The 12,131-nt window shown below is 43.5% G+C and overlaps 1 protein-coding gene across 3 annotated transcripts in view; it reads right to left on the bottom strand.

The window, feature by feature from the left end:
* Positions 1-4,841: 4,841 nt before the first annotated feature.
* The window catches only part of Etl1 (SWI/SNF-related, matrix-associated actin-dependent regulator of chromatin, subfamily a, containing DEAD/H box 1), a 50,306-nt gene continuing 43,016 nt past the window's right edge, over positions 4,842-12,131 (bottom strand). For all 3 annotated transcript variants that reach the window (XM_070538946.1, XM_070538945.1, XM_070538944.1), the window contains 2 exons: positions 7,354-7,460; positions 4,842-5,220 (listed from right to left, as the gene is read on the bottom strand). In XM_070538946.1, coding sequence (XP_070395047.1) covers positions 5,159-5,220; positions 7,354-7,460 — 169 coding nt within the window. In that variant the 3' untranslated portion in view covers positions 4,842-5,158. The remainder of the gene's footprint in view (positions 5,221-7,353; positions 7,461-12,131) is intronic.

Here is a 12,131-nt window from a genome sequence, read left to right as displayed (position 1 = left end):
ACAATACCATTGGAAATCAAACGCTCTTCTATTAAGGGTCTGTGTCTTTTAGAGGTACCTATGAGCCATAGGATCTATATATGAGTAATAGGAACTATGGATGAGATAGTTCAAGTGGCTGAGGAGTTCTATAGAGATTTATACAGTACCAGTAGCACCCACGACGATAATGTGAGAGAGAATAGTCTAGAGGAATTTGAAATACCACAAGTAACGCCGAAAGAAGTAAATGCCATGGGAGCTATGCAAAGGGGGAAGGCAGCTGGGGAGGATCAGGAAACAGCAGATTTGTTGAAGGATGGTGGGAACATTGTTCTAGAAAGACTGGCCACCCTATATACACAATGCCTCATGACCTCGAGCATACCGGAATCTTGGAAGAACGCTAACATAATCCAAATCCATAAGAAAGGGGACGCCAAAGACTAGAAAAAATTTAGACTGATCAGCTTACTGTCCGTTGCCTACAAAGTATTTACTAAGCTAATCGCAAATAGAATCAGGAACACCTTAGACTTCTGTCAACCAAAGGACCAGGCAGGATTCCTTAAAGGCTACTCAACAATAGACCATATTCACACTATCAATCAGGTGATAGAGAAATGTGCAGAATATAACCAATCCTTATATATAGCTTTCATTGATTACGAAAAAGCGTTTGATTCAGTCGAAACCTCAGCAGTCATTGAGGCATTACGGAATCGGGGTGTAGACGAGCCGTATGTAAAAATACTGAAGGGTATCTATAGTGGCTCCACAGCCACCGTAGTCCTCTATAAAGAAAGCAACAAAATCCCAATAAAGAAAGGCGTCAGGCAGGAAGATACGATCTCTCCAGTGCTATTCACAGCGTGTTTACAGGAGGTATTCAGAGACCTGGATTGGGAAGAATTAGGGATAAAAGTTGGAGAATACCTTAGTAACTTGCGATTCGCTGATGATATTGCCTTGCTTAGTAACTCAGGAGACCAATTGCAATGTATGCTCGCTAACCCGGAGAGGCAAAGCAGAAGGGTGGGTCTGAAAATTAATCTGCAGAAAACTAAAGTAATGTTTAACAGTTTTGGAAGAGGACAGCAGTTTACGATAGGTAGCGAGGCACTAGAAGTGGTAAGGGAATCCATCTACTTAGGGCAGGTAGTGACCACGGATCCAGATCATGAGACTGAAATAATCAGAAGAATAAAAATGGGCTGGGGTGCATTTGGCAGGCATTCTCAAATCATGAACAGCAGGTTGCCACTATCCCTCAAGAGAAAAGTGTATAACAGCTGTGTCTTACCAGTACACGCGTATGGGGCAGGAACCTGGAGGCATACGAAAAGGGTTCTGCTTAAATTGAGGACGACGCAACGATCTATGGAAAGAAGAATGATGGGTGTAATGTTAAGGGATAAGAAAAAAGCAGATTGGGTGAGGGAACAAACGCGGGTTAATGACATCTTAGTTTAAATCAAGAAAAAGAAATGGGCATGGGCAGGACATGTAATGAGGAGGGAAGATAACCGATGGTCATTAAGGGTTACGGACTGGATTCCAAGGGAAGGGAAGCGTAGCAGGGGGCGGCAGAAAGTTAGGTGGGCGGATGACATTAAGAAGTTTGCAGGGACAACATGGCCACAATTAGTACGTGACCGGGGTAGTTCAAGAAGTATGGGAGAGGCCTTTGGCCTGCAGTGAGCAGAACCAAGCTGATGATGATGATATGAGCCAACACAATACTTCAGGTTTTATGTAGTAATTTACTGTTACTGTTACTGCAAGGGTCCCAGAAAGCTGGAAGAATGAAAACATTACACTGATCCACAAAAAGGGAGACGTTAAAGAATTGAAAAATTATAGGCCCATTAACTTATTCCCGGTATTATATAAAATATTGACCAAAATAATCTCCAACAGAATAAGGGCAACACTGGACTTTAGTCAACCAAGAGAACAGGCTGGCTTCAGGACGGGATACTCTACAATGGATCACATCCATGTCATTAATCAGGTTATCGAGAAATCTGCAGAGCATAATAAGCCTCTCTATATGGCTTTTGTAGATTACGAAAAGGCATTTGATTCAGTAGAGATACCAACAGTCATAGCGGCATTACGTAATCAAGGAGTACAGAACGCTTGCGTAAATACCTTGGAAAATATCTACAGAGGTTCTACAGCTGCCTTAATTCTACACAAGAAAAGCAGGTAGATACCTATAAAAGGGGTCGGTCAGGGAGACACAATCTCTCCAATGCTATTCACTGCATGCTTGGAAGAAGTATTCAAGCTATTAAACTGGGAAGGCTTAGGAGTAAAGATCGACGGCGAATATCTCAGCAACCTTCGGTTTGCCTATGACATTCTTCTGTTCAGCAACAATGCAGGTGAATTGCAACAAATCATTGAGGGCCTTAACAGAGTGAAAGAGTGGGATTGAAAATTAATATGCAGAAGACAAAGATAATGATAAATAGCCGGGCAAAGGAACAAGAGTTCAGGATCGCCAGTCGGCCTGTAGAGTCTGTGAAGGAGTGTTTACCTAGGTCAATTAATCACAGGGAACCCTGATCATGAGAAGGAAATTCATACAAGAATAAAAATGGGTTGGGCTGCATACGGCATACATTGCCAGCTACCGACTGGAAGCTTACGATTATCATTGAAAAGGAAGGAGTACAATCAGTGCATTTTACCAGTGCTGACATATGGGGCAGACTTGGAGACTGACAAAGAAGCTTGAGACTAAGTTAAGGACTGCGCAAAGAGCGGTGGAATGAAGATTTTGGGCATAACGTTAAGAGACAGAAAGAGAGCGGTTTGGATCAGAGAGCAAACCGGTATAGATGGTATTCTAATTGACATCAAGAGAAAATGGAGCTGGGCATGTCACGTAACGCGTAGGTTAGATAACCGTTGGACAATTAGGGTTACAGAATGGGTACCAAGAGAAGGGAAACGCAATCGAAGACGACAGAAGACTAGATGGAGTGATGGAATTACGAAATTCGCGGGCACTAGTTGGAATTGGTTGGCGCAGGACAGGGGTAATTGGAGATCGCAGGGAAAGGCCTTTGTCCTGCAGTGGACATAAAACAGGCTGATGATGATTACTGTTTGAAAAGAGAGGTGAGCTTGATGCTTACCTCTCCAGTCTTTCTTTTTTATGCGAAGCATATTACTAGGGCTCAACGCAGCTCCTCAGGCGCGGCGGTGTCGCCTTCAATACCATGTGACACCGTGACGTCACGACAGAGGAGAAACGGGGCTCCAACTCGCGCCGTCGCTCGCGGCGTCGCGGCGGTATATAAGCAGTTGCGCTTGCCACTGCTAGGCACTCACGAGGTGAGATGCCTCCTGGAGACAGAGCTGCTCGTTGGAATGAGAAGCGAAGGTTGCGGCGTGCTACAGAGACTGTTTCTAGGTGGCTTTGCTACGGCGCAGCGACTACGCGTCCCGCATCAGACGCGGTGAGCGTCGAGCAACGCAGCGTTCGGCGCGACAACGAAATGTGTGCCTGAGCAAGCGCCGCACGCCTGAGCCGACGACACCGGCTTTCCTGCGACACGAGCTCCTTAACGCTGTCACGTTAAAATAAAGGCTAGTATGCTTCGCATTCTGGGCTTAACCTTAGCTAAGCCACGGCCATTTTTTTTTTTCAGGCAAGCCCATCTGCTCATATACGTTTGGTCATCGCTAAAATTGGCATCAGCATGAGAAGTTGATCAATTTATGCGCTGAAACAGTGCTTTTGGAAGAACTGATTGGACCTGGCTGAGCCAACATTGTAATGGGCCCTAGGCTTACCATTTGCTTTTTTTTTCGGGGGGGGGGAACTAATCTGCACATATCCACCGATTCATAGCGTAAATAAGCACCAGCATATACAGGAAATCGTACAGGAAACAACTTGATCGGTGGTTTCGGAAGGCACTCTACAAATCTGTGTATCATACTTGGGGTCGTCACGCAATAATTAAAATGCAGGGTAATAAGACTTTATTAGGGGAAAGAAAGTTGCCAGAGTTATTATAGACCAGGTGAACAGAATGTGTGTGGCTAGTCGCTCCCGACGTGCCTTTCATTTTTAAAATCTTGGCTCAAGTTACATGGAACACCCTGCATATTGGGTGTCCCGGCTAACTTTAACCGAAGTTTAAAATTATGTCAAAGAACTCTAGAAGGACACGGCCAAATGCATGTTGTTGACTATTGTGTAAAGCATGTCATGCCATTTTTTGTATTCTGCTTAAATGGATAATTAGTCAAGATTAATTAACCCAATTTGTAAGTATTACACTAGGGAAAAACTTCCTAAGAAATTGTAGGGTGCCCTAGGAAGCACAACTTCCTACCATGAATGCAGCGCTATAAAACATGCAGCATATAAAAGAACAGCACATTTAGCCTCGTGTGTTGCCTGGTCTGCTTATCGCTATCATGAACCGCCGTGAGGGAAGCATATCACTGGCATAACTTGCACAGCCAACGAGACTCTATTGCTGCCCCATTTCCCTGACGGTTTTTAAGCAGCTGCACACAAGGCCAGATGCACTGTTTGCTAAACACGGCGCATATATTTTAAGAGATTTCTGGTTAGATGTGCTGCAAATTTGAATTTCTGAAATGATTCGGTTTTTCTCCAAGTACACGGCACAAAAAATAATCAAATTTGTTTGCATACCTCAAATGTTTTCCAAAGCGCAGGTGAGGAGTCCACATTTGATAACGCAATGAAACTTGCTGAAGAATTTTAATAAACTTTACATGTTTTATTGCTGTCCATTTCCAACAGTCGAATTAACGGACACATCGGATGGACCTCTTCTGAATTAGGAATAAAAATACGCCCACAACAGTTTCAAAATTGTCTGAATTAACATTTTTAATGATTTGAGTTCACAAGATCACGACTTGGTGATACTTCACATGACGCAGTCATGTCAGCCTGAGCTGCCAGCATGCACATTATGCTCAAACTTGCACAAGGAAACATGCTGAACTTTGTAGAGCTTTACTATAAAAGAACGAAATGTATATCACAAAATTGTACAGTGAAACAAAAGTAAAGAACAGGTCTGCGTCACAGCATAATATGTCTCAATGAAGAACAAAGTGCCTTTGAAGAAAAAAAAAATATTATAAATGATGAAAGACCATTTTTTAAAGAAAATAACTAGCTGCTCAGTGCAGCTTTGAGAATCTGGGCAACGCTGGCCACATCCACGTCTTCTTTGGCTGCATGAAATAAACAAAGCCAAAAGTCAGGGACAGCAAATGAAAAAGTTTGTTAAAAATCAGACATGAGTTAGTGCACTTCTGTTACACCTGCAAGCTCTATAGAGCTGCACTCCTCACTGGTACATGAAGACTGGGCTGGAATTCTGACTTTGACCTTGTCGTGGAATGCCTACCAATAATGCAAGATAAAAAGTCATCACTTAAATTTATCTTCTTCATTGCCTCTTATAGCACCTATAGCAGTGTCTTACCATCCAGTTTCTAAGCTCAGACAGTTAAGTGGTGCTCCCTTTTCCATTACTACCTAAATCTAACTTTTGAATGCCCATACAGATTCAAATAACATGGCAGCTATGCCCTGACAGTTGCATTTTGGCATGGACCAAAACAGAACAGCATTACGCATATTGTGCGCAATATGCAAGTCTATACCGCTGCAAGAACACTGTACTGTAAAAACCGGACTATAGGTCGGACCGGAATATAGGTCGATTCCCCAACTAACGAATTCTAAAAATATATATATATATATATATATATATATATATATATATATATATATATTTTTTTTTTTTTCAATGGCAAAAGTACCGAAAGACACCCTTACCTTGAAACAAATGCGACTCATGCACAACAGTGACAGTATTTATTTAAATGCTGATCGCATGTGCACCCGGCCAATTTTTAACAGTATCACGCGACCATCGCCCCGCGTGCTTGTCAGCACCTTATTAACGGCGCTGAGCGGCGAAACAAACGAGATACGTGCATGTGTACACGTGCGCTTACTTTCGCTATTTCGTCGCTCCGTGCCGTGATGATAAGGTGCTGACAAACACGTGGGTCGACGGTCATGCGATACTGTTAAAAATTGGCCGGGTGTACAGTACGCAGAAGGGCACAAAGTGCGCAAGTGCTACTCCGAATCAGAGCCACGCATTTGATTAGAGTGGTCCGAACTAGATTTGTATGAAGAGTGCTTCTCGCTGCCCAGTCCAGAGGCGCGTGCGATCTCTACCGCTTTCAAACAGATGCATTCGGCTGTCACAGGCAGCAATCTTACACGCAGCTCCCGGACGAACTCTGCAACTTTGTCTTCCAGTTTTGCGGTTCGCTGCAGTCTGCCCACGAAATGACGTTTTCTGTTGGTTTGCTGCTTCTGTCTCCGCCAGTACCGAATGCTCTTTTCAGATACTCCAAATTCGCGCTGTGCCGCGAGGTTGCCGTGGGCTTCCGCGCACTCAACCGCTTTTTCTTGAACGCGACGGTGACTTGTCGTCGGCTTCTGCTCATTTTGAAACAAAATGTGAAAAAGCAACCTTTAACCAATATAACTTTGTGACAATGTAAATGCAAATTGGCAGTGCCACAATGTCGCCACGACGCGCTTGACGAATTTCTTTCTCTATGCTTGACGCGCTGCTGCTGATGACGAAGGCGCTTCTTTACTTCATCTGCCCATTGCTGCAAGACTTCTGCAGTTTTTCCGCCAATGTCCGGTATAAAAGACGAGGGTTGACTTTTCGCAATTGTTTTTTGAAAACAAGTTCGACCTATATTCCAGTTTTTACGGTAACCTATGATCAAGCTACTCATACTTCTAAAGCCACATTTATAGCACTTAGATACATTAACAGCATCCCAGTTAAACTGTCAATAAGTTTTACTACAGTCGAACCTTGTTACAACGTAGTTCGCATCCCACACAAAAATACCTTTGTTGTACTGGCTATCAGTTAGAAGCATATTATTTGTTACATACTGATATCGGCAAGAAACATTTAGATTTATTTCATTATATTAATTAATTTCTTATATTGAACATCCAGTCACTAAATGTGCTTTCATGGCCTTTGTTCAAACCCTAGTGCGTTTACTGGCAGGCTTCAATGGTGATGGAAGTATACACAAGCAAAAAGATAGGACGATGAAGGAACCAAAAGTTCACAATGTAGCCTGTGACAAAGTGCCATGGCTACCTTATACAAGACTGGATATTGAGAGAAGGTACGTTATTAATAAACAGTAGTGTTGAAGCAATTAGCATACTTAAAACCAGATTGAGAATTGTATATTACAACACATTACACGGCCAATGAGAAAGAGAATGCCTTCAGAAACAACACTCACCTGTGTCGTCTGTGATGTCTCTTTCAAGCTTAAGTTTGTCCTTCGCAATAGCTAGAATTCCTTCGTCAATGGTGTCCTTACTAATTAGTTTTATGATGAAAACCTCCCTGTAAAAATAAGGAAAGCATATGCCAGGTGAGAAAGCGATGCAGTAATATTGTACAACGAAGCTGCACTGGGGATTGAGCAGCAATATGTGGTGAAAAATTTAGACGTTAGCTTAAAGGAGAGCCAACACATATCTTCAGAGTTGTAGAAACTTTTTCACAGGCTTCTTGCACGATGTAAAAGGATTACACTTGGCAAGTATTAAAGTTGGAAAACGTAAAATACTATATTAAGTTGGTCCTAAGTTACTCTGTAAATGCCAGACCTGGCAGTATTGTGACATCAGAAATATGTGCTTACATGGTGTAGTAATAAGGCTAGGCAAGATGCCATTGGTCATAAACAAAAATAAACAAGAGGGCAGCATGTGTTTATTCTGGCTGAGCTCATGTGTGACAACTACAGTGATCGCATAAACGCCAGTGTATCATGGCATGATGTATCCACCTTTTGGATACTGAAACTGATTTCTAGACAATTATAGTAAATTACTTTTACCACTCCGATGCTTAGACCTGTGAGGTTTGGGCCAGTGGAACCAAGAAAGTAACGTCTATTCATTTATTTAGATGCTGAAGCAAGCAGAAATTAAAACTGTCATGCGCAATCCACAGTACATTTGAAGTGATAACTGCTTATAGAGTACGTTTGTGTACCTTGTGAATAAATGGCTCAAAGGCCTGCATATTCAATTTATCCCAACTGTATTTAGATTCAAGCTACACTAAATTCTTATTTTAAAAATTCATGCAATTTTATTAGACATGCAAGGATTTACACAACTTCCAATGCTGACACAAGTGCAAGAATGCATGCTATCCCTCGACAGTGCCTGAAGTAGGTCACCCTGAGGGATATTCAAAAGGAGACAAAGTGATCTGAATGAGCGTCGTTTGTCAAAACTGAAAGCATAACGAATGCCCCCCTTAGAAGGTGCCTGCCATGCGAGCTGTGTAGCTGGTTTCGGCCCCTTTTCTTTTTCGTCCTCTCCGCCACTGGTGACTGTGAGCACTCCCAACTTAAATCACGTGCCCCTGCTTCCGAGATTACAGCGGCGTCTGCTGCAATCCTGGATGCAGGGCCTGCCGGCTCTTGCCCGAGTGCCCGCCTGCCACGTAGTTAACACTTGCACCACAACTGTAAGTGATGATGATGATGCTTTTAGCATGCCCTTTGAAAAAGGGTGGAGAGAAATGGTCACCTAGCCTGCTTGATTTATTCAAATTTTACTACACTTATTGCGATCTAGCCTCTAACTTGATCTGAATTTGAACTTTCATATTTAAAACCACTATTCTACGTGTGCCATTACCTACGCTTGTAATGAATCTGGTTCTAACAATCATTCCCTGCTTTTTTCAACCACTACTCTAATCGTCTCTTACTTAACTGCTGACCAGTTAATCCTTCCATCTTCTTTGAATCCCAACGCTTCTGGAAGGTGGACACTCCCTGCGGATCTTCTAGGTGACTATCTTGGCCTTCCATTGCGATGTGCCCAGTCGTTTCCAGCCTTTTTTCGCAACACACACATGCCTCATCCTGTGGCTCATGTTTGCTCCGGTATGTTTTTGTCCTCAGGCAGACAGCTCGGGCCTCAAATAGCAAGGCACTGCACTTTACGTTATCATACAAATTTTTCCTCCCGATTGTTCCTTGTCGTTTTTGTAAATCTCCATGGTCGTCTTTGTTTCCATTCTTTTCATTAAATTTACCATCGCTGTTTCTCTCACTTTCTTTCTTAGGACTTCTGGTTGTCCACTTACACTTTCAACTACCCTGTTCTTTGCTATCAACTTTCTTGACCTCTTCCTCCATTCAGTGTCCACATTTTTGGGGTACAGATATTTGTGCACTTAGCACGCCATTTCTTTCCATACATGTTCCTCAGTCTTTTCTCAAAACTAATTTTGCTCTGCACTTCTCAGGCTTCAAAAGAAGCGCAACCTATGGCGCCTTGCAATGCCTCATTTGTGGTTTTATCGTGGGCCCCCAAAGCCAGTCAGTCCACCAAGCTCTGGTTAAACTCCAACCCGACAAGATTTCTGATTTAAAGCACAGAATTGCATTTTCAAACGATAGCGCTGGCACCATTACACTTTTCCAAATTCCCTGCACCACCTCGTGCTTAGAGTAGCCCCAAGGTGCCCTATGTTTCATTATTGCTGCATTCCGCTATCCTTTCATTTTCAGGTCATCTTGGTGGATGCATGAGTAGGTCTTCCTTTTGTTTATGTACATGTCCAGGTATTTATATTGCTTGACTATGGGTATCACTTAATCTGGAATCGATACCCCATCATTATCGTCTCTTCGCTAAAGATCGCAATTCCCTATTTCTCTGTGCTAAACATAAGGCCCAGATTTGTCGCTGCATTGCCACTTTTATTCTCAAGTCTCGGTAAATCCCTTGCATTGTCCACTAGTAGCACTATGTTGTCTGTATACATCATCCCAGGAACTTTTTGTTGCACCTTCTGCTGATTACGGATGCAGCATAGATCAAAACCTATTTGGCTGCTTTCCACTCATCTGTCTGTGCTCTTAACATAAGAGTGTGAACAATAATGAAGACAGAAGACATCCTTGCTTCAGTATCCAGTGAATTTCTACAATTTCATTGTATTTCCAGTCTACCCATGTGACTTGTACTTGGCTGTTCCTATATACATCTGCCTCAACAGCTCCATGAAAGCATCGTCTATGCCCTCGTGCTTGAGAATATCTCATAGCAATCACCTGTCTATGTTGTTGTAAGCTCCCTTCATACCTAGAAATGCTATCCATAAAGGTCTATTTTGAGCTATTTGTATCGCTGTGCACTGTGTTAGTACAAAGATATTATCCTTTATGCGTCTGCCTGGTCTGAACTCATTCTGTAATTTCCACAGTATATCATTTTTTTCCACCTACTTCGACAGCTCTCATTTTATGGCTTGCATCACCATTCTATATACCATCGATGTTATTTAACTAGCCTGCACAACAACATTATTGTAACTATTAAGCTAGCCTTGACCTTATCACATTTGCCTTGGTAGACGAGGTTCATATGCTTTCACGCCATCTAAATGAAATTTTCATTTTTAATTACCATATTTATTCAAATCTAGGCCAATAGTTTTTTTTTTTAAATAATCATATTCCAAACTCAAGGGTCGGCTTAGATTCGAGGATTAAAAAAGAACGTGCCAGTTTTTCATTGAAACTGCTAAATATGGTGCATAGCTAGCGCCATCTAGAAAAGTCAGTATTCCAGCCACTACTAGCCATGCCAGTAGCCAATCGTACACAAGAGAGGTCGCCATTTTGACCTGTGTCGTGTCGGCTGTATCGGTGTACGGCATGGTGTTATCGCGATGGCACCAAGCAGGAGATGCCACAACAGTGCCGCTTTCAAGTGAAAAGTTGTGATAGCCGCAGAGGCATCGTCGAACCTTCAAGCCGGGCAGGACTTCGGCGTCGACGAGAAAAATGTCCGTCACTGGAGGGGACAACGACAGCAGCTTTTTGCGTGCGCCGCAACAAGGATGGCATTTAGCGGACCAAAGAAAGGCTGTCACCACGAAGTGGAGACAGTTTTGGCCGACTTTGTTCGGATGCAGAGAACAGCTGCCCTTCCAGTGACAACAGAAGTGCTCCAAGCGAAAGCTAAGGAACTTTCGAGGGAGCGAGGCCTAATGCTAAAGAATTTCAAAGCCAGCCGGCGCTGGCTTCAGAAATTCATGAAGCACTTTGGCTTCAGCCTCCGACGTCGCACTTCAATCACCCAGAAGCTGCCAAGCGATATTGAAGAAAAGCTGATAGCTTTTCAGCGCTACGTGTTGCGAAAGAGAGAAGCGGCAGGCTACAACCTTCGGCAAATCGGCAACGCCCACCAGACAGCTGTGTATTTTGATATGCCAGTGGTGCACACTGTGAATGAAAAGGGTGCCAAGGAGGTGAAGCTGCGCTCTGCGGGCTACGAGAAGCAGCCCACAACTGTGATGCTGTGCTGCACAGCTGATGGACATAAACTCCCCCCTTATATGATATTTAAAAAGAAGACACTGCCTGCTCGAGAAACTTTCCAAAGAAATGTCATTGTGCGGGCAAATGAGAACGGGTGGATGACGGGTGTGATGGTGGAAGAGTGGGTTAAGATTGTGTGGCGACGGCGTCCAGGAGCCCTTTTGACAAAGAACTCGCTCCTTCTCCACGAGACTCTTACCGTGGGCACTTGACCTACAACGTGAAGGCTGCGCTCGCCCAAGCGAACACGGACCTCGCTGCCATACCGGGCGGCATGACGGGCCAGTTGCAGTCACTTATGTCTGCATCAACAAACCTTTCAAGGATCGTCTGTGGAAATATAACACGAACTGGCTGACTGACGAAGACCACATGCTAATGGCAACTGGCCGCATCAAACGTGCATCGCCATCGCAGCTGCCGGGCTGGGTAGCTGCAGCGTGGGACAACATCCCAGGTACTTTGATCGTGCGCGCCTTTAAAAAGTGCAGCATATTTAATGCGCTTGACTGTACCAAAGATAGTGCACTGTTTGAAGGTGACAGTGACAAGGAACACAGCGACGACGTTGAATGAGCTCTGCACATTCAGATTCAACAAATGCTGTTTGCATTTTGTAAATGCTGCCTTCGCTTTCTTTGTTCGGCCTACATTCGAGG

Source organism: Dermacentor albipictus, chromosome 5 (assembly GCF_038994185.2).
Source record: "Dermacentor albipictus isolate Rhodes 1998 colony chromosome 5, USDA_Dalb.pri_finalv2, whole genome shotgun sequence".
In the NCBI taxonomy this organism is placed as follows: domain Eukaryota; kingdom Metazoa; phylum Arthropoda; class Arachnida; order Ixodida; family Ixodidae; genus Dermacentor; species Dermacentor albipictus.
The sequence above is the reverse complement of the archived record's forward strand: the minus strand, read 5'-3'. Positions and strand labels throughout refer to the sequence as shown.